The 26,307-nt window shown below is 44.1% G+C and overlaps 1 protein-coding gene across 1 annotated transcript in view; it reads right to left on the bottom strand.

Annotated features, from left to right (window-relative positions):
• LOC118372715 (A disintegrin and metalloproteinase with thrombospondin motifs 6-like) overlaps positions 1-26,307 on the bottom strand; it is a 174,654-nt gene that overhangs the window by 6,206 nt on the left and 142,141 nt on the right. Inside the window, exons 19-24 of the mRNA XM_052458315.1 lie at positions 26,071-26,234; positions 24,208-24,346; positions 18,488-18,617; positions 7,280-7,484; positions 6,924-7,100; positions 1,420-1,576 (exon numbers count right to left, since the gene is read on the bottom strand). Coding sequence (XP_052314275.1) covers positions 1,420-1,576; positions 6,924-7,100; positions 7,280-7,484; positions 18,488-18,617; positions 24,208-24,346; positions 26,071-26,234 — 972 coding nt within the window. The remainder of the gene's footprint in view (positions 1-1,419; positions 1,577-6,923; positions 7,101-7,279; positions 7,485-18,487; positions 18,618-24,207; positions 24,347-26,070; positions 26,235-26,307) is intronic.

The following is a 26,307-nucleotide window of genomic DNA, read 5'->3' as shown; positions in this document are numbered from 1 at the left end:
GAAGGTATAAACAAATTTTAAAAATCGGGAAGAGATAGAAAGTACATATGGGCCACTGCGATGCAGACGGTTAGCAGGCCTGTGCTAACAAGCTAACAGATTAGCAGGCCGGGGTAAACAAGGTAGTAGTTAGCGGACCTGGGCTAAACAAGCTAGCAGTTAGCATGCCGAATTAGCAAGCAAGGAGATAGCGAGGGCTAGAGAGTTAGCCTTTGGAGGAGGTCGCGATGGGGTGAGTCTGTTTATTCCTCTTCATGCAGTGACATCGATAGACCGGTCGTGGGTCCGGGTATAGAAGCCCAGGAGTATGCTAGGAGCACAGGAGCTCTGGCTGGGCTAGCTTCAAGCTACGTGGGTGGAAACGCTAGCCAGGAGTAATCAACCAGGGTTGCGGTTTAGCTCGATAGCTAGTTGTGAAGATCCAGCTGAAAAAAATGTTCCGTTTGCGGAGGAAATTCGGGGATAAAAAATAAATAGGTCCGTTATGCTCTGGTTAGCGTCGCGTTGTTCGAACTGGCGAGAGCTTTCCGAGCTAAAGGTTAGCTGATGACCGCTAGCATAGCTGGTGGTTAGCTGGCTAGCTTCAGTTGAGGGGTTCCGGTTCCGAAGTAAATATAAATACTATAGGAAAAGTAGCTACATTGGGTGAGGCGGATTGCAGGAGAGTATTTGGAAGCTTAGGTTTAGCAAAATGTTTTTAAAGATATGCGAAGAAAAATATCTAAAACGAAAAAGAGACGATATTTACAGATATTTACAGAGAGACGATACGACAGGATGACTTACTGCTACGCCACCTTGGATGCCAAAGGAACGTCTGGAATTATCGGACTTCAAATGAGCGGTGCGCACTTTTCTGTTAATCCATTTGGCCCTCTCTTCTGAGGACTATCATTTGTGTTTTCTAAGCTCTTACTGTTACCGGTTTTGTGCAGACATTTGATTTATCAATTCAGGTTGGTCTAGTAAAACTTATTTTTTAAGAAAGACATTCATAATCATAAGCAACCCCCACGCTGCTGTCTGTCTGTCTCTCCGTCTGTCTGTACGGGACAATTAGCCGAAGCTCTTCTCATTAGCCGTTAGCGTCTCCACACACCCTGCTCTCCCTACCGGTTCCATTCAGCTCGATTGACGAGTGGACTGGGCCTGTCTCTATGCATCCTAACACACATCTGTCATAGCATGGAGAGGATGGAGGGTCCAGGCTGCTCTGACCAGCAGACAGCTCAACCTCACTGGGAAGATGAATGCGCTCTGTAAGAGCTGTGTCATCCCAACGGCTGAATGGAGCTGAGATGGAACTCCGGTATAGGGATGGCTGGATCGTTGTGAGGGGTCTGTGTGTGTTTGTGTGTGTGCATGGGTGGTGTGTTTGTGTGTGGGTGCCAGTATGCTTGCACACGTTTCTGTACTCACCGTCTCCGTTAGCGATGGGCGTGGCGCCACACTTGCTCTCACACTGCTGCATGTTGGGGGGTCTGAGGGCCTCGGGACAGTCACTGGAGAGCTGGCCTGTGTAGGAGAGACACTGCACTGTCCGCATCTGCTGGCCCAGCCCACACTGCGCTGAACACTGTGGTGAAACACACACACACACACTATTAACCACCCTGCACCAGACACTGACCACATAAACACTATTAACCACCCTGCACCAGACACTGAACCACATAAACACTATTAACCACCCTGCACCAGACACTGACCACATAAACACTATTAACCACCCTGCATCAAACACTGAACCACATAATCACTATTAACCACCCTGCATCAAACACTCAACCACATAAACACTATTAACCACCCTGCACCAAACACTGAACCACATAAACACTATTAACCACCCTGCACCAAACACTGAACCACATAAACACTATTAACCACCCTGCACCAAACACTGAACCACATAAACACTATTAACCACCCTGCACCAAACACTGAACCACATAAACACTATTAACCACCCTGCATCAAACACTGAACCACATAAACACTATTAACCACCCTGCACCAAACGCTGAACCACATAAACACTATTAACCACCCTGCACCAGACACTGAACCACATAAACACTATTAACCACCCTGCATCAAACACTGAACCACATAAACACTATTAACCACCCTGCATCAAACACTGAACCACATAAACACTATTAACCACCCTGCACCAAACACTGAAACACATAAACACTATTAACCACCCTGCATCAGACACTGAACCACATAAACACTATTAACCACCCTGCATCAGACACTGAACCACATAAACCATATTAACCACCCTGCACCAGACACTGAACCACATAAACACTATTAACCACCCTGCACCAGACACTGAACCACATAAACACTATTAACCACCCTGCACCAAACACTGAACCACATAAACACTATTAACCACCCTGCATCAGACACTGAACCACATAAACACTATTAACCACCCTAAACCAAACACTGAACCACATAAACACTATTAACCACCCTGCATCAGACACTGAACCACATAAACACTATTAACCACTCTGCACCAAACACTGAACCACATAAACACTATTAACCACCCTGCACCAAACACTGAACCACATAAACACTATTAACCACCCTGCATCAGACACTGAACCACATAAACACTATTAACCACTCTGCACCAAACACTGAACCACATAAACACTATTAACCACCCTGCACCAAACACTGAACCACATAAACACTATTAACCACCCTGCACCAAACACTGAACCACATAAACACTATTAACCACCCTGCACCAAACACTGAACCACATAAACACTATTAACCACCCTGCATCAGACACTGAACCACATAAACACTATTAACCACTCTGCACCAAACACTGAACCACATAAACACTATTAACCACCCTGCACCAAACACTGAACCACATAAACACTATTAACCACCCTGCACCAAACACTGAACCACATAAACACTATTAACCACCCTGCACCAGACACTGAACCACATAAACACTATTAACCACCCTGCATCAGACACTGAACCACATAAACACTATTAACCACCCTGCACCAGACACTGAACCACATGAACACTATTAATCACATACTGCATTCAAAAGACACAGACATAGTTATTTCCCCTCAGCACAGCCACACTGTTAAAACTCCTACCCACTACATGTGTTAGAACTTAGAGTAACTGAGTCACTGAGACAGTCAAACAGCACTTCTCCTGGCTGTGTCATTCTGATGACGTCCTGTATGGGCCAAGCCAAGCTTAGCCTGAGTTTGAAGATTCTCACTGCACCCTGTTTTACTTTCCCAGCAGACACTCAACAGTTCTGTCTAATCACTAGGGATACTGTAGCTTATCCTATGAGAGAGAGCGAGAGAGAGAGAGATGGAGAGAGATGAAAGAGAGAGAGAGAGAGAGTGAGAAAGAGAGATTGAGCAAGAGATGGAGATGAGAGAGATAGAGAGAGATGAAAGAGAGAGAGATCGAGTGAGAGATGGAGATGAGAGAGATGAAAGAGAGAGAGAGAGAGATCGAGCAAGAGATGGAGATGAGAGAGATAGAGAGAGATGTAAGAGAGAGAGAGAGAGAGAGAGAGAGAGAGAGAGAGATCGAGCGAGAGATGGAGATGAGAGAGATAGAGAGAGATGAAAGAGAGAGAGAGAGAGAGAGAGAGAGAGAGAGAGAGATCGAGCGAGAGATGGAGATGAGAGAGATAGAGAGAGATGAAAGAGAGAGAGATGGAGATGGAGAGGAGAGAGATGAAAGAGAGAGAGATAGAGATGAGAGAGATATAACTAGAATTAACATGCATTAATGGGAGAGGGCAGAACTGGTGGGTTCTCCTTCCTCACAGAGAGGCCTTAGTGTGTGTGTGTGTGTGTGTGTGTGTGTGTGTGTGTGTGTGTGTGTGTGTGTGTGTGTGTGTGTGTGTGTGTGTGTGTGTGTGTGTGTGTGTGTGTGTGTGTGTGTGTGTGTGTGTGTGTGTGTGTGTGTGTGTGTGTGTGTGTGTGTGTGTGTGTGCGTGTCTCTTCTGTTCAGGCCAGTTGAACCTGGTATGACCTGGGAAGAAGGTAATAGTAATTCTTTAATGGGCATCAGTGAGACTGCAGTCTGCTGGACTACATTAGAAGAGAGAGGTGGTAGCTACCAGCTAGAGACACAAGAGAACATGTAGTTTGTTGCATCAGCTTGGTATATGTAGTCGATTACATCAGCTAAGAATATGTAGTCAATTACATCAGCTAGGAATATGTAGTCAATTACATCAGCTAGGAATATGTAGTCAATTACATCAGCTAAGAATATGTAGTCAATTACATCAGCTAGGAATATGTAGTCAATTACATCAGCTAGGAATATGTAGTCAGTTACATCAGCTAAGATTATGTAGTCAATTACATCAGCTAGGACTATGAAGTCAATTACATCAGCTAGGACTATGCAGTCAATTACCTCAGCTATGAATATGTAGTCAATTACATCAGCTAGGAATATGTAGCCAATTACATCAGCTAGGAATTTGAAGTCAATTACATCAGCTAAGAATATGTAGTCAATTACATCAGCTACGAATATGTAGTCAATTACATCAGCTAAGAATATGTAGTCAATCACATCAGCTAGGAATATGTAGTCAATTACATCAGCTAGGAATATGTAGTCAATTACATCAGCCAGAAACATGTAGTCAATTACATCAGCTAGGAATATGTAGTCAATTACATCAGTTTGGAATATGTAGTCAATTACATCAGCTAGGAATATGTAGTCAATTACATCAGCCAGAAACATGTAGTCAATTACATCAGCTAGGAATATGTAGTCAATTACATCAGCTAGGAATATGTAGTCAATTACATCAGCCAGAAACATGTAGTCAATTACATCAGCTAGGAATATGTAGTCAATTACATCAGCTAGGAATATGTAGTCAATTACATCAGCTAGGAATATGTAGTCAATTACATCAGCCAGAAACATGTAGTCAATTACATCAGCTAAGAATATGTAGTCAATTACATCAGCTAAGAATATGTAGTCAATTACATCAGCTAGGAATATGTAGTCAATTACATCAGCTAGGAATATGTAGTCAATTACATCAGCTAGGAATATGTAGTCAATTACATCAGCCAGAAACATGTAATCAATTACATCAGCCAGAAACATGTAGTCAATTACATCAGCTAGGAATATGTAGTCAATTACATCAGCTAGGAATATGTAGTCAATTACATCAGCCAGAAACATGTAGTCAATTACATCAGCTAAGAATATGGAGTCAATTACATCAGCTAGGAATATGTAGTGAATCACATCAGCTAGGAATATGTAGTCAATTACATCAGCCAGAAACATGTAGTCAATTACATCAGCTTGGAATATGTAGTCAATTACATCAGCTAAGAATATGTAGTCAATTACATCAGCTAAGAATATGTAGTCAATTACATCAGCTAGGGGTTATCAGTGCAACTCAACAGTTCTCCTGTATATGTTATTCTCTGTACCGTAGTAGTTCTGTCTGTAACATACTAGTCATATTACAGAAAGAATTTCTCTGGTCACGTTCTCGAGTAGACTTTACGGACACTTCTAGATATACCTGGATGTTATTTAGTGGCCTTGTTGTGGGATTGCAGTGGTGGACTTTGTTGTGGTAGTAAAGTGGGGGTTAGAGGTCAGACTCCAGAGGTTAGAGGTCACGGGCTATGGTTCAAGGGTTCTAATGGCAACCATATGTACGCTCACACACAAACAACAACATCCGGTGTCCCAACTTCAATCAGAAGGCCGGGGGCTCTATTCAATCCGTATCGTGGAAGTTCAGCGCCAAAGCCCAATTGTATTTTAAAGGCAATTCTCCCGTGTTGGTGGAGAAACCATTCACGGTAAACGCTGCATTTGTCGGCTCAATCTGAAATGTATAGCAAACACTTCAGGGATACATATTGAATTGAGCCAATGGCTGATAACCTCTCTGTGGCCCGTCAAAGGACAGGGTCAGTATCAGTGTGGCCTATTACACACCAGAAACACCAGTTTTAAGTCTATTTGGATTAAGGACTTTCTCACGCACTGGCCAAGGTGATGTCTGTCTGTCTCTCTCTCTCTCCCTCTCCCTTTCTATCTCTCTCTCTCACACTATATATATCTCCCTCTCCCTCCCTCCAGCCCCTCTTTGCCTCACCTCCTCCTCTACTCCTGTCTCTCACCCGTCTCTTCCTGAGCTGTATAAAGGGCAGATTGAAGTGAAGACAGTGCTTTCCTCCACAGTCTCGCTGGCGGAGGCCAAAAGGTCACTGGTTCAAATCCCACTTAAGACCATGCATTGACGTAGGCCATCTGTCAGGGCCGGCCTGGGCCCTAATAAAGACTGTCTAATTTGGAGGGGATGACATGCAGGCTGGGATGTGAGGCTCCACAGAGTCTGATCTGAAGGGAAGGTAAGCCTGGTGGCCCGGTGGGCACAGAAGTCAGACACAAGTTGATGGGATGGCTGAGACCTGACTGGGGCCGCAGTACTCAATCACACACACACACACACACACACACACACACACACACACACACACACACACACACACACACACACACACACACACACACACACACACACACACACACACACACACACACACACACACACACACACACACACACACACCGGCATGCACAAGCACAGGCAGGCAGACTGGTTGGACAGGCACATGTGATCAGCACTAGGGACACCAGTTTATGATCAAAGTGTAAATTCTGTTGACTGTTCACCAAAACAGGATGTGGTGTCTGTTCATCTTACAACAGTTCATTTGAATTGCCAACAAAAACGTTGTTGTTTTGATATCCCCATGTCAAGACATATCAAAGCAATGAAAAGTGAAAGGAAGCAATGATTTCTGAAGGGGGAACAATCGTACCTGTCCCCATTCCCCTAGGATCCATCTAGGTGGTGGACAGTGTCCCAGACTGCAGCGGGTCCTGATGGGGGGCTTGTTGTGGCCGGAACAGTGGGCGGGGGGAAAGGTCTTGGTCAGGTTGCTGCTCTTACACAGAATGATGCGGTGCTTGAACCCAGGGCCACATCTGGGTGTACACTGGGGGACAGAAGGAACAACACACAAGCTCAATAAAACTATTCAACTTATTCTAGGTCTCTATTGAAACCACTGCTGTAACTCAAAGTGATTCCAGCTGAAAGAAGCGGTTAAAATGACAACATTATGTTTTTCCTGCTGGGACGTCAACAAGTGAAAAGGAGTAGTCCTTCTCTCACCTCTGACCAATCCAGAGTGATCCACTGAGGGGGGCAGGACTGGTTGTTGCAGGCTTCTCGTTCTATTGGTCGGTGCGTCAGACAGTGGCTGTCCTCCAGGGTCTCTTCCTCGGCAGGCCCCATTTTCCTGATACAGAGAACCGTCCGTGTCCGTATCCCGCCATCACACGTCTTCCCACAGGCCGACCAGTCCCCGATAAACCACCTACAACAACAACCACACAATGGTGTAAAGTACTTAAAGTACTACTTAAGTCGTTTTTATGGGTATCTGTACCCTACAACACCTTTTACATCACTACATTCCTAAAGAAAATAATGTACTTTTTACTCCATATATTTTCTCTGACACCCAAAAGTTACATTTTAAATGCTTAGCAGGACATGAAAATGGTCCCAATCATGCACTTATCAAGAGAACATCCCTGGTCATCTCTATTGCCTCTGATCTGGTGGACTCACTAAACACAAACACTTTGTTTGTAAATGATTGTTAAAATGTTTAAGTGTGCCCATGGCCATCCTTAAATAAAGTATTTGCTTAGTATGAGGAATGTGAAATGATTTATACTTTTACATTTACTTTTGATACTTAAGTATATATATATATATATATTTTTACATTTTATTTCACCTTTATTTAATCAGGTAGGCCAGTTGAGAACAAGTTCTCATTTACAACCTGGCCAAGATAAATCAAAGCAGTGCGACACAAACAACAACACAGAGTTACATATGGAATAAACAAACATACAGTCAATAACACAGTAGAAAAGTCTATACACCGTGTGTGCAAATGAAGTAAGATTAGGGAGGTAAGGCCATAAATAGGCCATGGTGGCGAAGTAATTACAACTTAGCAATTTAAACACTGGAATGATAGATGTGCAGAAGATGAATGTTCAATTAGAGATACCGCGGTGCAAAGGAGAAAAATAATTAAAATAACAATATGGTGATGAGGTAGTTGGATGGGCTATTTACAGATGGGCTATGTACAGATGGGCTATGTACAGATGGGCTATGTACAGGTGCAATGATCTGTAAGCTGCTCTGACAGCTGATGCTTAAAGTTAGTGAGGGAGATATGAGTCTCCAGCTTCAGTGATTTTTGCAGTTCGCTGCAGTCATTGGCAGCAGAGAAATGGAAGGAAAGGCGGCCAAAGGAGGAATTGGCTTTGGGGGTGAGCAGTGAAATATACCTGCTGGAGCGCTTGCTACGGGTGGGTGCTGCTATGTTGACCAGTGAGTTGAGATAAGGCGAAGCCTTACCTAGCAAAGACTTATAGATGACCTGGAGCCAGTGGGTTTGGCAACAAATATGAAGCGAGGGCCAGCCAACGAGAGAATACAGGTCGCAGTGGTGGGTAGTATACGGGGCTTTGGTGACAAAACGGATGGCACTGTGATAGACTGCATCCAATTTGCTGAGTAGAGTGTTGGAGGCTATTTTGTAAATAATATCGCCAAAGTCAAGGGTCGGTAGGATAGTCAGTTTTACGAGGGTATGTTTGACAGCATGAGTGAAAGATGCTTTGTTGCAAAATAGGAGCCGATTCTAGATATAATTTTGGATTGGAGATGCTTAATGTGAGTCTGGAAGGAGAGTTTACAGTCTAACCAGACACCTAGGTATTTGTTGTTGTCCACATATTCTAAGTCAGAACCGTCCAGAGTAGTGATGCTAGATGGGCGGGCAGGTGTGGGCAGCGATCGGTTGAAGAGCATGCATTTAGTTTTACTGCAGTTGGAGGCCACGGAAGGAGTGTTGTATGACATTGAAGCTCGTATGGAGGTTAGTTAACACAGTGTTCAAAGAAGGGCCAGATGTATACAAAATGGTCTCGTCTGCGTAGAGGTGGATCAGAGAATCACCAGCAGCAAGAGCGACATCATTTATGTATACAGAGAAAAGAGTCGGCCCGAGAATTGAACCCTGTGGCACCCCCATAGAGACTGTCAGAGGTCAGATTGCCTAGCGGAGAAGGTACGGTGGGATTCAAAATGGTCGGTGATCTGTTTCTTAACTTGGCTCGCGAAGACCTTAGATAGACAGGGTAGGATAGATATCGGCCTGTAACAGTTTGGGTCTAGGGTGTCTCCCCCTTTGAAGAGGGGGATGACCGCAGCAACTTTCCAATCTTCGGGGATCTCAGATGATACGAAAGAGAGGTTGAACAGGCTAGTAATAGGGGTTGCAACATTTGCGGCGGATAATTTTAGAAAGAGAGGGTCCAGATTTTGCAGCTCTTTTAGAACATCAGCAATCTGGATTTGGGTGAAGGAGAAATGGGGGAGGCTTGGGCAAGTTGCTGTGGGGGGTGCAGAGCTGTTGACTGGGGTAGGGGTAGACAGGTGGAAAGCATGGCCAGCCATAGAAAAATGCTTACTGAATGTGGATTTATCGGTGGTGATATTTAAAAACAAATACTTTTACTCAAGTAGTATTTTACTGGGTGACTTTCACTTTTACTTGAGTAATTTTCTATTAAGATATCTTTACTTTTACTCAAGTATGACAATTGGGTACTTTTTCCACCACTGCAACCACATTGGAACAACGACTTAACCAGAATGAACTGTCCCTTTAACTTAGCTATTGGAACCATATGGATCAGATCATTATTCATACAGCTGACAGTACTAGTACTATACAGTTTATATAAATTGCATATTGTTTCAGGTGTACACTGAGTGCACAAAACATTAGGAGCAACATCTTACGTCTCACGTCACCCCGCTCCTCCGCTCTCTCCACTGGCTTCCAGTTGAAGCTCGCATCCGCTACAAGACCATGGTGCTTGCCTACGGAGCTGTGAGGGGAACGGCACCTCAGTACCTCCAGGCTCTGATCAGGCCCTACACCCAAACAAGGGCACTGCGTTCATCCACCTCTGGCCTGCTCGCCTCCCTACCACTGAGGAAGTACAGTTCCCGCTCAGCCCAGTCAAAACTGTTCGCTGCTCTGGCCCCCCAATGGTGGAACAAACTCCCTCACGACGCCAGGACAGCGGAGTCAATCACCACCTTCCGGAGACACCTGAAACCCCACCTCTTTAAGGAATACCTAGGATAGGATAAGTAATCCTTCTCACCCCCCTAAAAGATTTAGATGCACTATTGTAAAGTGGCTGTTCCACTGGATGTCATAAGGTGAATGCACCAATTTGTAAGTCGCTCTGGATAAGAGCGTCTGCTAAATGACTTAAATGTAAATGTAAAATGTTAATATTGAGTTGCACCCCCTTTTGCCCTCAGGACAACCTCAATTCGTCGGGGCTTGTCTCTATAAGGTATCTAAAGCGTGGCACAGGGATTCTGGCCAATGTTGACTTCAGAGCTTCCAACAGTTGTGTCAAGTTGGCTGGATGCCCTTTGGGTGGTGGACCTTTCTTGATACACACAGGAAACTGTTGAGCATGAAAAACCCAGAAGTGTTGCATTTCTTGACACACTCAAACCGGTGCACCTGACACCTACTACCATACCCCTTTCAAAGGCACTTAAATATTTTGTCTTGTCCATTCACCATCTGAATGACACACATACACAATCCATGTCTCAATTGTCTCAAGGCTTAAAAATCCTTATTTAACCTGTCTCCTCCCCTTCATCTACACTGATTGAAATGGATTTAACATCAATAAGGGATCATAGCTTTCACTTGTATTCACCAGGTCAGTCTATGTCATGGAAAGAGCAGGTGTTCCTAATGTTTTGTACACACAGTGTGTATTCTGTAGTAAATAAGAGTGTTTTCTTGTATATATACCAAGACTAATTCAGAAAACAGCGACAGGGTCGTCTCCAGGGTCGCTCTTAGGCTCTGGAACTCCCTCTCTCCAGCCATCTGTGACCCCCCCCGAATTTATTCACGTTTTTGTTTCGTCTGATGTTGTGTTTGAAAAGCTTTGTATAAGTCACATGTAAAATATTATTATTATTATTACTATTATTAGTATTATTACTACAATCAACACAGATATATAGACTGTGAGCCGTTACAGTCCTGAATCCATTTCACATCATCTACAGGAATGTATCCTAAATTAACAATGTCTCCCAATATCTGGGTTGCCAACAATCATGTTTAAACAGCTCATGTTGAGACTGTACTGTGAACACTATGTTAGCGTTGCTGATTGAAAAATCACAGCATGTGTTTGTTGCAGTTCAGTTTGATACTGCAATGTACAACAAGGGATTGTCTGAGATTCTGAGAAGAGTAGAAAGGAGTCCACTAACAAGCTGAATACACATAGAAAGTGGCCCTTAATGAAGTGAGTTGATAAATTCAAAGATAACTTTCTTGGACATTGGGTGAAGCCAGGAACAGCTTAAGACCAGAACTTCACATCGGTTCATTACAGATGCCCATCTAATGGTAATGACTCACTCATATACACCCCTATATACACACACACCACTATTGGCAGACGACTTCAGCCCATTGGCCAACAGTATTTAATCCCTTCACCTTATTGGCCAACTATTTTTAATCCATTCAGCCAATTGGCCAACATAAATTAATCCCTTCAACCCATTGGCCAACAGTAATTAATCCCTTCAGCCTATTGGCCAACTGTTTTTAATCCATTCAGCCTATTGGCCAACTGTTTTTAATCCATTCAGCCTATTGGCTAACATAATTTAATCCATTCGGTCCATTGGCCAACAGAATTGAATCCCTCTTTTTCCAATGGAACATATGAGACATGATTGAACTCTGTCTGACCGTTCCCCCAGCCCTCGTAAAAGAAGCTAAGCACATTTGGCCACAACACATACACACCTACACACACTAAGGCCTCCAGTTCTCCAGAGAAACCACCAGTTCTGCCCTCTCCCATAGCAACAATTCACCTGGTCATAATAATTACAGAAAGAAGAGTTACCACGCCAACAACTTAATTCCACAGAATGCTTTCTAAACCAATGGCCTGATAAACGTCTGTGCATGTAGAATGTTCATTCTACTTCTATGCATGTACTTGTATTTGTGAGAGGTATTGCCATGATGAATGCACCAAGCTGTCTGTCTAAACTACTGGCACACAGCTCAGACACCCATGCATACCTCACAAGACATGCCACAAGAGGTCTCTTCACAGTCCCCAAGTCCAGAACAGACCATGGGAGGCACATGTATGTATGTATGTATGTATGTATGTATGTATGTATGTATGTATGTATGTATGTATGTATGTATGTATGTATGTATGTATGTATGTATGTCTCTCTCGCTCTTATGTGGTTCAGTGTCTGATGCAGGGTGGTTAATAGTGTTTATGTGGTTCAGTGTCTGATGCAGGGTGATTAATAGTGTTTATGTGGTTCAGTGTTTGATGCAGGGTGGTTAATAGTGTTTATGTGGTTCAGTGTCTGATGCAGGGTGATTAATAGTGTTTATGTGGTTCAGTGTTTGGTGCAGGGTGGTTAATAGTGTTTATGTGGTTCAGTGTCTGATGCAGGGTGGTTAATAGTGTTTATGTGGTTCAGTGTCTGATGCAGGGTGGTTAATAGTGTTTATGTGGTTCAGTGTTTGGTGCAGGGTGGTTAATAGTGTTTATGTGGTTCAGTGTCTGATGCAGGGTGATTAATAGTGTTTGATGCAGGGTGGTTAAAAGTGTTTGATGCAGGGTGGTTAATAGTGTTTATGTGGTTCAGTGTCTGATGCAGGGTGATTAATAGTGTTTATGTGGTTCAGTGTCTGATGCAGGGTGATTAATAGTGTTTATGTGGTTCAGTGTTTGGTGCAGGGTGGTTAATAGTGTTTATGTGGTTCAGTGTTTGGTGCAGGGTGGTTAATAGTGTTTATGTGGTTCAGTGTCTGATGCAGGGTGATTAATAGTGTTTATGTGGTTCAGTGTCTGATGCAGGGTGGTTAATAGTGTTTATGTGGTTCAGTGTTTGGTGCAGGGTGGTTAATAGTGTTTATGTGGTTCAGTGTCTGATGCAGGGTGGTTAATAGTTTTTATGTGGTTCAGTGTCTGGTGCAGGGTGGTTAATAGTGTTTATGTGGTTCAGTGGTTGGTGCAGGGTGGTTAATGGTGTTTATGTGGTTCAGTGTCTGATGCAGGGTGGTTAATAGTGTTTATGTGGTTCAGTGTCTGGTGCAGGTTGGTAAATAGTTTTTATGTGGTTCAGTGTTTGATGCAGGGTGGTTAATAGTGATTATGTGGTTCAGTGTTTGGTGCAGGTTGGTAAATAGTGTTTATGTGGTTCAAAATGTGTAGAATTGCAGAAACTCGCTTTAAAATTGCAACATTAAATATTTCTTAGGGCCCCCAAAATGCTGAATTTTCTGAACCCACTCCACTCAATAACTACTGTTAGTTGGTCTCTGGTTGTCAGTCATTAAAAGGTTGTATGTAATACATGTTCTGGACCTGAGGTCCAACACTATTAGTATTTTCTCTGAGCCAAGTTAGCATACAGTACATCCATCCAGCATAGTTTAGCACAATTATCTTTCTGTTCCAAGATGGACATGAGGTTCACAGCGTCTGAGGGTCTTACATGCTGTACGTGATCCCTGTATTGTATTGTATTGTACTGTACTGTACTGTATGTGATGTTGGTTGAGCGTGACAGGCATCTACTAAGCTTGACCACTGTATAGGACTGTGTTGAGCCGTATTGTCCTGTATAGTACTGTGTTGAGCCGTATTGTCCTGTATAGTACTGTGTTGAGCCGTATTGTCCTGTATAGTACTGTGTTGAGCCGTATTGTCCTGTATAGGACTGTGTTGAGCCGTATTGTCCTGTATAGGACTGTGTTGAGCCGTATGTCCTGCATAGTACTGTGTTGAGCCGTATTGTCCTGTATAGTACTGTATTGAGCCGTATTGTCCTATATAGTACGGCGTTGAGCCGTATTGTCCTGTATATTTTTATTTATTTTATTTTTATTTCACCTTTATTTAACCAGGTAGGCTAGTTGAGAACAAGTTCTCATTTGCAACTGCGACCTGGCCAAGATAAAGCATAGCAGTGTGAACAGACAACACAGAGTTACACATGGAGTAAACAATTAACAAGTCAATAACACAGTAGAAAGATGGGCAGTCTATATACAATGTGTGCAAAAGGCATGAGGAGGTAGGCGAATAATACAATTTTGCAGATTAACACTGGAGTGATAAATGATCAGATGGTCATGTACAGGTAGAGATATTGGTGTGCAAAAGAGCAGAAAAGTAAATAAATAAAAACAGTATAAAAACAGTATGGGAATGAGGTAGGTGAAAATGGGTGGGCTATTTACCTATAGACTATGTACAGCTGCAGCGATCGGTTAGCTGCTCGGATAGCTGATGTTTGAAGTTGGTGAGGGAGATAAAAGTCTCCAACTTCAGCGATTTTTGCAATTCGTTCCAGTCACAGGCAGCAGAGTACTGGAACGAAAGGCGGCCAAATGAGGTGTTGGCTTTAGGGATGATCAGTGAGATACACCTGCTGGAGCGCGTGCTACAGATGGGTGTTGCCATCGTTACCAGTGAACTGAGATAAGGCGGAGCTTTACCTAGCATGGACTTGTAGATGACCTGGAGCCAGTGGGTCTGGCGACGAATATGTAGCGAGGGCCAGCCGACTAGAGCGTACAAGTCGCAGTGGTGGGTGGTATAAGGTGCTTTAGTGACAAAACGGATGGCACTGTGATAGACTGCATCCAGTTTGCTGAGTAGAGTGTTGGAAGCCATTTTGTACATGACATCGCCGAAGTCGAGGATCGGTAGGATAGTCAGTTTTACTAGGGTAAGCTTGGCAGCGTGAGTGAAGGAGGCTTTGTTGCGGAATAGAAAGCCGACTCTTGATTTGATTTTCGATTGGAGATGTTTGATGTGAGTCTGGAAGGAGAGTTTGCAGTCTAGCCAGATACCTAGGTACTTATAGATGTCCACATATTCAAGGTCGGAACCATCCAGGGTGGTGATGCTAGTCGGGCATGCGGGTGCAGGCAGCGATCGGTTGAAAAGCATGCATTTGGTTTTACTCGCGTTTAAGAGCAGTTGGAGGCCACGGAAGTAGTGCTGTATGGCATTGAAGCTCGTTTGGAGGTTAGATAGCACAGTGTCCAATGACGGGCCGAAAGTATATAGAATGGTGTCGTCTGCGTAGAGGTGGATCAGGGAATCGCCCGCAGCAAGAGCAACATCATTGATATATACAGAGAAAAGAGTCGGCCCGAGAATTGAACCCTGTGGCACCCCCATAGAGACTGCCAGAGGACCGGACAGCATGCCCTCCGATTTGACACACTGAACTCATTTACATTACATTACATTTACATTTAAGTCATTTAGCAGACGCTCTTATCCAGAGCGACTTACAAATTGGTGCATTCACCTTATGACATCCAGTGGAACAGCCACTTTACAATAGTGCATCTAAATCTTTTAAGGGGGGGGGGGGGTGAGAAGGATTACTTTATCCTATCCTAGGTATTCCTTAAAGAGGTGGGGTTTCAGGTGTCTCCGGAAGGTGGTGATTGACTCCGCTGTCCTGGCGTCGTGAGGGAGTTTGTTCCACCATTGGGGGCCAGAGCAGCGAACAGTTTTGACTGGGCTGAGCGGGAACTGTACTTCCTCAGTGGTAGGGAGGCGAGCAGGCCAGAGGTGGATGAACGCAGTGCCCTTGTTTGGGTGTAGGGCCTGATCAGAGCCTGGAGGTACTGAGGTGCCGTTCCCCTCACAGCTCCGTAGGCAAGCACCATGGTCTTGTAGCGGATGCGAGCTTCAACTGGAAGCCAGTGGAGAGAGCGGAGGAGCGGGGTGACGTGAGAGAACTTGGGAAGGTTGAACACCAGACGGGCTGCGGCGTTCTGGATGAGTTGTAGGGGTTTAATGGCACAGGCAGGGAGCCCAGCCAACAGCGAGTTGCAGTAATCCAGACGGGAGATGACAAGTGCCTGGATTAGGACCTGCGCCGCTTCCTGTGTGAGGCAGGGTCGTACTCTGCGGATGTTGTAGAGCATGAACCTACAGGAACGGGCCACCGCCTTGATGTTAGTTGAGAACGACAGGGTGTTGTCCAGGATCACGCCAAGGTTCTTAGCGCTCTGGGAGGAGGACACAATGGAGTTGTCAACCGTGATGAACTCTGTCTGCAAAGTAATTGGTGAACCAGGCAAGGCAGTCATCCGAAAAACCGAGGCTGTTGAGTCTGCCGATAAGAATATGGTGATTGACAGAGTCGAAAGCCTTGGCGAGGTCGATGAAGACGGCTGCACAGTACTGTCTTTTATCGATGGCGGTTATGATATCGTTTAGTACCTTGAGTGTGGCTGAGGTGCACCCGTGACCGGCTCGGAAACCAGATTGCACAGCGGAGAAGGTACGGTGGGATTCGAGATGGTCAGTGACCTGTTTGTTGACTTGGCTTTCGAAGACCTTAGATAGGCAGGGCAGGATGGATATAGGTCTGTAACAGTTTGGGTCCAGGGTGTCTCCCCCTTTGAAGAGGGGGATGACTGCGGCAGCTTTCCAATCCTTGGGGATCTCAGACGATATGAAAGAGAGGTTGAACAGGCTGGTAATAGGGGTTGCGACAATGGCGGCAGATAGTTTCAGAAATAGCGGGTCCAGATTGTCAAGCCCAGCTGATTTGTACGGGTCCAGGTTTTGCAGCTCTTTCAGAACATCTGCTATCTGGATTTGGGTAAAGGAGAACCTGGAGAGGCTTGGGTGAGGAGCTACGGGGGGGCGGAGCTGTTGGCCGAGGTTGGAGTAGCCAGGCGGAAGGCATGGCCAGCCGTTGAGAAGTGCTTATTGAAGTTTTCGATAATCATGGATTTATCGGTGGAAACCGTGTTTCCTAGCCTCAGTGCAGTGGGCAGCTGGGAGGAGGTGCTCTTGTTCTCCATGGACTTCACAGTGTCCCAGTACTGTGTTGAGCGGTATTGTCCTGTATAGTACTGTGTTGAGCCATATTGTCCTGTGTTGAGCCGTATTATCCTGTATAGTACTGTATTGAGCCATATTGTCCTGTATAGTACTGTATTGAGCCGTATTGTCCTGTATAGTACTGTGTTGAGCCGTACTGTCCTGTATAGTACTGTATTGAGCCATATTGTCCTGTATAGTAAGTACTGTGTTGAGCCGTACTGTGCTGTATAGTACTGTATTGAGCCGCACTGTGCTGTATAGTACTGTGTTGAGCCGTATTGCCCTGTATAGTACTGTGTTGAGCCGTATTGTCCTGTATAGTACGGTGTTGAGCCGTATTGTCCTGTATAGTACTGTGTTGAGCCGTATTGTCCTGTATAGTACGGTGTTGAGCCGTATTGTCCTGTATAGTACTGTATTGAGCCATATTGTCCTGTGTTGAGCCGTATTGTCCTGTATAGTACTGTGCTGTATAGTACTGTATTGAGCCATATTGTCCTGTATAGTACTGTATTGAGCCGTATTGTCCTGTATAGTACTGTGTTGAGCCGCACTGTGCTGTATAGTACTGTGTTGAGCCGTATTGTCCTGTATAGTACTGTGTTGAGCTGTATTGTCCTGTATAGTACAGTATTGAGCAGTGTTGTCCCATATAGTACTGTATTGAGACGTTTTGTCCTGTATAGTACTGTATTGAGCCGTATTGTCCTGTATAGTACTGTGTTGAGCCGCACTGTGCTGTATAGTACTGTGTTGAGCTGTATTGTCCTGTATAGTACTGTATTGAGCAGTACTGTGCTGTATAGTACTGTATTGAGCAGTACTGTGCTGTATAGTACTGTATTGAGCAGTACTGTGCTGTATAGTACTGTGTTGAGCAGTACTGTGCTGTATAGTACTGTGTTGAGCAGTACTGTGCTGTATAGTACTGTGTTAAGCAGTACTGTGCTGTATAGTACTGTGTTGAGCAGTACTGTGCTGTATAGTACTGTGTTAAGCAGTACTGTGCTGTATAGTACTGTATTGAGCAGTACTATGCTGTATAGTACTGTATTGAGCAGTACTGTGCTGTATAGTACTGTATTGAGCAGTACTGTGCTGTATAGTACTGTATTGAGCAGTACTGTGCTGTATAGTACTGTATTGAGCAGTACTGTGCTGTATAGTACTGTGTTGAGCAGTACTGTGCTGTATAGTACTGTGTTGAGCAGTACTGTGCTGTATAGTACTGTGTTAAGCAGTACTGTGCTGTATAGTACTGTATTGAGCAGTACTGTGCTGTATAGTACTGTATGTGATGTGAAGGTCTTACTGTACGTACTCTGGGGGGCAGAGTTCAGTGTTGCAGGACCTCTGGTTCCCTGGAGGTTTGCTTTCTGCTTCACAGTAGCTGTTCTGCACCACAGAGTTATCATCCAGACGCTTACACACCACTCCCTGCTTCTGGGAACCTAGCAGGCAAAGGAGTACAAACACAACACCCAGTTAATATCCACCCTCTTACTGTGTGATGCACTGCTTCCTGAGAACCCTGACAGAGAAGTAGTCTGGGACATCCCCGACCTTGGAGCAACGTAAGCTCATAGGCAAATGCATTCAAAGATGGCAGAAGTAAACCGCTTGGCTCAAGAGTCTAACAGAGAAGAGGAGTAAAAATCCACACAACAGCCATGTCCCTGATTAACTACTGATTCCTGAAAATGTAAGAAAGTACAGTACCGAAATCACTGTGTTATTCTCCTGCACGTGACCCAGAGTGCAGTGTGTCCTGTGTCTCTGTGTCTGGGTGGAGAAGTAAGGTATGGTTTCAGTCTGTAGTAGAAGCAGATGAATGCCTGGTGCCTTGCAGGATACCTTGTCAAATCACTTTTATAGAGCTGCAGCCCTTTACTCTGGCTGCTGGGGTCTGATGGCTACCATATCACTGTCACCGAACTCTGTGTGTGTGTGTGTGTGTGTGTGTGTGTGTGTGTGTGTGTGTGTGTGTGTGTGTGTGTGTGTGTGTGTGTGTGTGTGTGTGTGTGTGTGTGTGTGTGTGTGTGGCCTCTCTATGGAGTCTAAATGGGACATACCCTACACCATACTGGTCTGACCGTTGTAACGAGATGTGCATGTGTGTGTATGGTGACAGAGAGAGAGTGTGTGTGTCTGCCTGCTTGTCTGTGAGCGTGTGTACATGTGGGACAGTGCATACATGGTGGGACAAACACCAATAGTATAGCTGACATATGGATTGGTGGTAGAGAATCATGCTTGGAGAGGGTAGGGAAACTGAAGTGGCCAGGATGGATGTCAGAAGAGCTTGTATTAGCACAGCAATGCATTCAATGAATCTTTCTGATTAAGGGTGTCAGCTAAATTCACCGGCTATATGAATCAAGGCCCACATCCAAAGTGTAAGGATCTGTTGTGTTGAGATTGATACGGTATAAAACGTTGCTTTGTAGAAGTCCTGAACCCCAGAATGTCATCTACATTACAATACAAAGGTATACACATCTACATTACAATACAAAGGTATACACATCTACATTACAATACAAAGGTATACACATCTACATTACAATACAAAGGTATACACATCTACATTACAATACAAAGGTATACACATCTACATGACAATACAAAGGTATACACATCTACATTACAATACAAAGGTATACACATCTACATTACAATACAAAGGTATACACATCTACATTACAATACAAAGGTATACACATCTACATGGCATCTAGAGCTCTTTGCTTTGGTCCAGCATAGATCTCTTTTTAAAAACTTTTGTTTTTGTTTAATTTGTTGCTAGAATATTGCAGGTATTTAGTGGCCATTCTTGAGAGGAACAGTATTTATTTTTTCATAAAAGCCCATTGCTTTTGGGGGTAAAATGATTTTGTTTAGTCATTGTTGAGGCAGTGGTGGACATTTCACTGTGGTTTCAGAGTTAGGCGGTTCCAGTATGCAGTAGGACACGGGTTTTGGAGAAGCAGGCATCTGTGTGTTTGGCTTGTCTCTCTCTCACCACAGCCACTGTATCTCTGGCAAGTCAGACTGTATGCTTGCTAGCCCTGGTTAACCAGAAGACATTCAAAGCAGCTCATTCATAGAAATTACACCATATTCTTGTGCTTGGCTTAAATATGTAAAACACATATTCGTTTTTTCTTAAAAGCTAAATCTCCATTTAGAAAGCAATAACGTTATGATCCTACACACCCATGTCAAAGTATCATACTGGGTTAGCCCCAAATTATTCTCCACTATTTCTAGAAGTATTGGTTGGTCAGGATTGGAAAGACACAATGTACCTCATGAAAGATACTATTATTTAAAAGAAAACAATAAAAGAAAACAATAAATGGCCTCCAGAGTGGAGCAGTGGTCTAAGTAAGGCCCTGCATCGCAGTGCTTGAGGCGTCACTACAGCCCCAGGTTTGATCCCAGGCTGTGTCACAGGTGGCCGTGACCGGGAAACCCATGAGTTTGGCCCAGTGCCAGTGCCGTCCGTCACACCTTGTGATGGGCTGGGCGCCTGCAAGCTGACTCCGGTCGCCAGTTGTAAGGTGTTTCCTCCGACACATTGGTGCGGCTGGCTTCCAGGTTAAGCGAGCAGTGTGTCAAGAAGCTGGCAGGGTCGTGTTTTCGGGGGACGCATGGCTCTCGACCTTTGCCTCTACCGAGCCCATACGGGGGTTGCAGCGATGGAACAAGCGATGGGACAAGACTGTAACTACCAAACGGGAAGAAATTGAAATGGAAAATAATTAAATAATAAATAACTGAAAAACAGCCCCAGCCTGTAACCATATTCTAAAGAAAAATAACATATGTTGTATTGTCACATACACCGCAGGTGAAATGTGTTGTTTTACAGCATCAGCCATAGTAGTACAGCGCCCATGGAGGAAATTAGAGTTACAGTTGAAGTCGGAAATTTACATACACCTTAGTTAAATACATTTAAACTCAGTTCTTCACAATTCCTGAGATTTAATCCTAGTAAAAATTCCCTGTTTTAGGTCAGTTAGGATCACCACTTTATTTGAAGAATGTGAAATGTCAGAATAATAGTAGAGAGTTATATTTATTTCAGCTTTTATTTCTTTCATCACATTCCCAGTGGGTCAGAAGTTTACATACACTCAATTAGTATTTGGTAGTATTGCCTTTAAATTGTTTAACTTGGGTCAAACGCTTCGGGTAGCCTTCCACAAGCTTCCCACAATAAGTTGGGTGAATTTTGGCCCATTCCTCCTGACAGGGCTGCTGTAACTGAGTCAGGTTTGTAGGCCTCCTTGCGCGCACACGCCTTTTCAGTTCTGCCCACAAATTCTCTATAGGATTGAGGTCAGGGCTTTGTGATGGCCACAATACCTTGACTTTGTTGTCCTTAAGCCATTTTGCCACAACTTTGGAAGTATGCTTGGGATCATTGTCCATTTGGAAGACCCATTTGTGAGCAAGCTTTAACTTCCTTACTGATGTTTATACTTGCGTACTATTGTTTGTACAGATGAACGTGGTACCAATTTCCGTTTGGAAATTGTTCCCAAGGATGAATCAGACTCGGCTGATTACTTTTGATTTTTCCATGATGTCTAGCAAAGTGGCACTGAGTTTGAAGGTAGGCCTTGAAATACATCCACAGGCACACCTCCAATTGACTCAAATTATGTCAATTAGCCTATCAGAAGCTTCTAAAACCATGACATCCTTTTCTGTAATTTTCCAAGCTGTTTAAAGGCACAGTCAACTTAGTATATGTAAACTTCTAACCCACTGGAATTATGATACAGTGAATTATAAGTGAATCTGTCTGTAAACAATTATTGGAAAAATTACTTGTGTCATGCACAAAGTCGATGTCCTAACCGACTTGCCAAAACTATAGTTTGTAAACAAGAACTTTGTGGAGTGGTTGATAGAGGAATTTCTAAATTCCTTATAGTTTTACAGCCAAAACCAAATTCGCACTCGTTTCTAATTCATTAATGAGGTGTAAGTTCATTAATTATGTATGAAGTAGATCGAGACCAGTCTCAAAAGTCAGGTAAGAGCGTTTAATTCCAGAGAGTACTAAATGCATACACACATTTCCACAGGTTATAAACTGAAAATGACGTCAGCGTTTTCCAAACGTTCTATTTCACAAGCAGAGGGGGGCCCCCTAGCTCTTGAGCCTTCGCGTTATCAGCACGAAGTCAAGGCCAGTCAGTATAAATCAACATTCTCGACAATCTGGAGATGGCCCGTTCCCACCACCTGGAGATTTGTACAACTGAATGAACTAAGGAACAGACCTTCATTGTTAGTAAACTCCTGACTACATTATATACAATTGGGAAAGGGAGCAAGAGAGAAAATTCACATGTACAGTACATTATAGCATTTGGACTAGTCAGTTCTGATTGGAATGTATACATAATTAGTCATTTCAACCATAATTTCCTCTATCAGTGGTTTAAAAGCAAGTTTTAATGACACCAACCTAAGTGTATGTAAACTTCCGACTTCAACTCTAAGTGCCTTGCTCAAGGGCACATCGCAAGATTTTTCACCTTCTCCGCTCAGGTATTAGAACCACCTTTTGGTTACTGGCCCAACACTCTAACCACTAGGCTACCTGCCATCCTATTCCATTAACAGATAGCTCGAACAGCACTGTTAATAGGGAAAGGGGGATACCTAGTCAGTGGTACAACTGAATGCCCTCAACTGAAATGTGTCTTCTCTGAATCAGAGAGGTGCAAGGGCCTGCCTTAATCAACATCCATGTAATCGGAGCCCGGGGAACAGTGGGTTAACTGCCTTGCTCAGGGGCAGATCAACAGATTTTTACCTTGTCAGTTCGGAGATTCGATCCAGCAACCTTTAGGTTACTGGCCCAACGCTCTAACTAATAAGCAATAGACGTCTGACACCTAAATGAATGATCCCCAGAGTCTCCATATTTCCAGTGATGTGTTCAGTAGGCACAATGATGTGCGTAGCCAAACTGTTTTGCAATAGAATGCAGAAATCCACTTCTTTATTGAAGTAGCACCTCAAGTACCTCCCAGTTTCAAAATGATTTACCCTGTTTGGTGGCTACTGAACAGGACCCAGGTCAGATACATTCACTGAGTGTACCAAACATCGGCTTTTAGCTTTTAGGTTATATTTATTCGCACCAAACAAAAGAAGTGAAAGACAAAACAGTAGAGATAAATAACTGGTAAAAACGGTGTGCCCAAAAGTGCTGATATGTTTGTTCAAGCATATTCATTATAATTGTACATGATATGCTCAGTATACAAGAAAACCATGTTTGATTATGTGTAAGTGTGAGGGTTAGGCTACATGGAGGGGACTATTGGTAGATTGATTCATCAGGTTGACCCCCAGTATTCACTTGAAGTTATTGAGGGATGAGGTTTTCGCAATCTAAAGATAATTATTCCAGAGTATGGTACCTCTGTAACTGATAGATAATTGACTATGTGAGGTGTGTCAGTGGGGAGGGGGAAGATCGTCACAGTGTCTTGTGTTATATAGATAGACACCTTCCTAATACTGAGTTGCCCCCCTTTGCCTTCAGAACAGCCTCAATTAGTCAGACCATGGGCTCTACAAGGTGTCGACAGCGTTCCACAGGGACGCTGGCCCATGTCGACTCCAATGCTTCCCACAGTTGTGTCAAATTGGCTGGATGGTAGAGCATACCTTGATACAAACGGTTGAGCATTAAAACCCCAGCAGCGTTGCTGTTCTTGACTCAAATGTTGCGCCTGGCACCTACTACCATACCCCGTTCAAACGCACTTACATCTTTTGTCTGAATGACACACACACACAATCCATGTCTCTATTGTCTCAAGGCTTCAAAAATCCTTCTTTATTAACCTGTCTCTTCCCTTTCATTTATACTGATTGAAGTGGATTTAACACTTAAGGGATCATAGCTTTCACCTGGATTCACCTGGTCAGGCATGGAAATGAGCAGGTGTTCCTAATGTTTTGTACACCCAGGGTACATCAGCATGTAGTTGGTGCAGTGCCTACCTCCAGCGCAGGTGGCGGAGCAGTCGGACCAGGCCAGATGGTTCCAGGAGAAGCCCACCTCATTGTCTCCACTTCCTGTCCTCTGGATGGGAACGTTGAATTTATAACGGATCCCCGTGTTCTGCTCCTGGAGAAGAACCTGGAGGTGAGACGAAGACATTATTTGATTACATACATTTATAGCATTGGTTTCAGTTCCATATTAAATCATTTCAAGGTCATTATTTCATGTCATGACTTCCCTGTCAAAATAAAGGTTAAATAAAATTAGAAAAAAATGAAATCAAACAACTCAAATGGAATTGACCTAAGCCTTAATCAACAGAAAATGTCCACACTATTTGCTGTTTCTCTGCTATACTGAAGCAGAGACTCAAATGTTATCCAATGGGCAGTGGCGGCACTGTGTTTATGTTCGTGTATGTGATGCAGAAAGGGACCAGAATTCTGCACAGCTTTCAGTTGCCACAAAGGAATGGCCTGTGGTGGGATGGAAAGCTATGTCTATTCCTAACCCTAACCGGCTTAACCCCAGCCCTATTCCTAACCCTAACCGGCTTAACCCCAGCCCTATTCCTAACCCTAACCGGCTTAACCCCGGCCCTATTCCTAACCCTAACCGGCTTAACCCCAGCCCTATTCCTAACCCTAACCGGCTTAACCCCAGCCCTATTCCTAACCCTAACCGGCTTAACCCCAGCCCTATTCCTAACCCTAACCCTATTCCTAACCCTAACCGGCTTAACCCCAGCCCTATTCCTAACCCTAACCCTAACCCTATTCCTAACCCTAACCGGCTTAACCCCAGCCCTATTCCTAACCCTAACCCTAACCCTATTCCTAACCCTAACCGGCTTAACCCCAGCCCAATTCCTAACCCTAACCCTAACCCTATTCCTAACCCTAACCGGCTTAACCCCAGTCCTATTCCTAACCCTAACCCTAACCCTATTCCTAACGCTAACCCTAACCCTATTCCTAACCCTAACCCTAACCCTATTCCTAACCCTAACCGGCTTAACCCCAGTCCTATTCCTAACCCTAACACTAACCCCAGCCCTATTCCAGTGAAGCTGTGGGGTCTGGTATTTCATGTCCAGGGAAAAGCCACTGTGGTCCTGAGTGCCAATGAATGGGACGGCTTAGAGAAACACACACAGCACACACAACACACACACCACGCACAACATACACACACACAATACACACACTATCATGCACATGCACACACTCAGATACTCACACATTCCATTACACACACACACACACACACACACACACACACACACACACACACACACACACACACACACACACACACACACACACACACACACACACACACACACACACACACACACACACAGACTTTCACATGCCAGAAAACGCTCGCACACTCAAACACACACCCTCACCAAAACACATGCCCATGTGCATTTGAATTTAGCCAGAAATTGCTTTTTCAATATCCACATTGCACATTGTTGTATGTATATTGCTGTGTGTATATATATAGCTGTTAACCCCAAACCACCATGGTCTTACTGGTCTGGAGGTCAGCTAAGGTTTGCTAGGAGCAGCTGTTGGGCTTTATGTGAATTCAAACTGACAATCTCTCTAGACATTACAAACAACAATGACCCGTTTCTCTATAGGTGGGTAACATCTGAAGGTTGTCTTTGTGAAATTCCCTTTTCCATGGAAAACCCCCATCTCCAACTTCCCAAATAGACTAAAGACTCCCGGTAGGCTGAAAGATGCCTGAAAAAGCACTTCTGAGTTTGATCATCTTTCTGTGCCAGAAAGGCAAAGCCCTCCCACATTGTTTACCTGACACACAACAAAACAGCAAAGTGTGGTTACCATGACGACTAGGATTTCCGTGGTGGCTCCCAGGGCCTCTATTGACTCGGGTTCGTCAAGGGGTCTCTTGTAGTGAAACGCCGTGCCTGCGATATCAAACTTTCTGGGCCAGTCGATGGTCCACGCTCCGTTTATGTAGTAGTCATCTCCCTCCGACTTCAGCGCTACAGATGGGTACAGATAGAACACATAGAAGCCCCAGGTAGAAGAATTTTGCTGGGGGAGCTAAGACAAGTC

Source organism: Oncorhynchus keta, chromosome 12, assembly GCF_023373465.1.
Source record: "Oncorhynchus keta strain PuntledgeMale-10-30-2019 chromosome 12, Oket_V2, whole genome shotgun sequence".
Taxonomy (NCBI): domain Eukaryota; kingdom Metazoa; phylum Chordata; class Actinopteri; order Salmoniformes; family Salmonidae; genus Oncorhynchus; species Oncorhynchus keta.
This window is presented reverse-complemented; position numbering and strand designations above follow the sequence as displayed.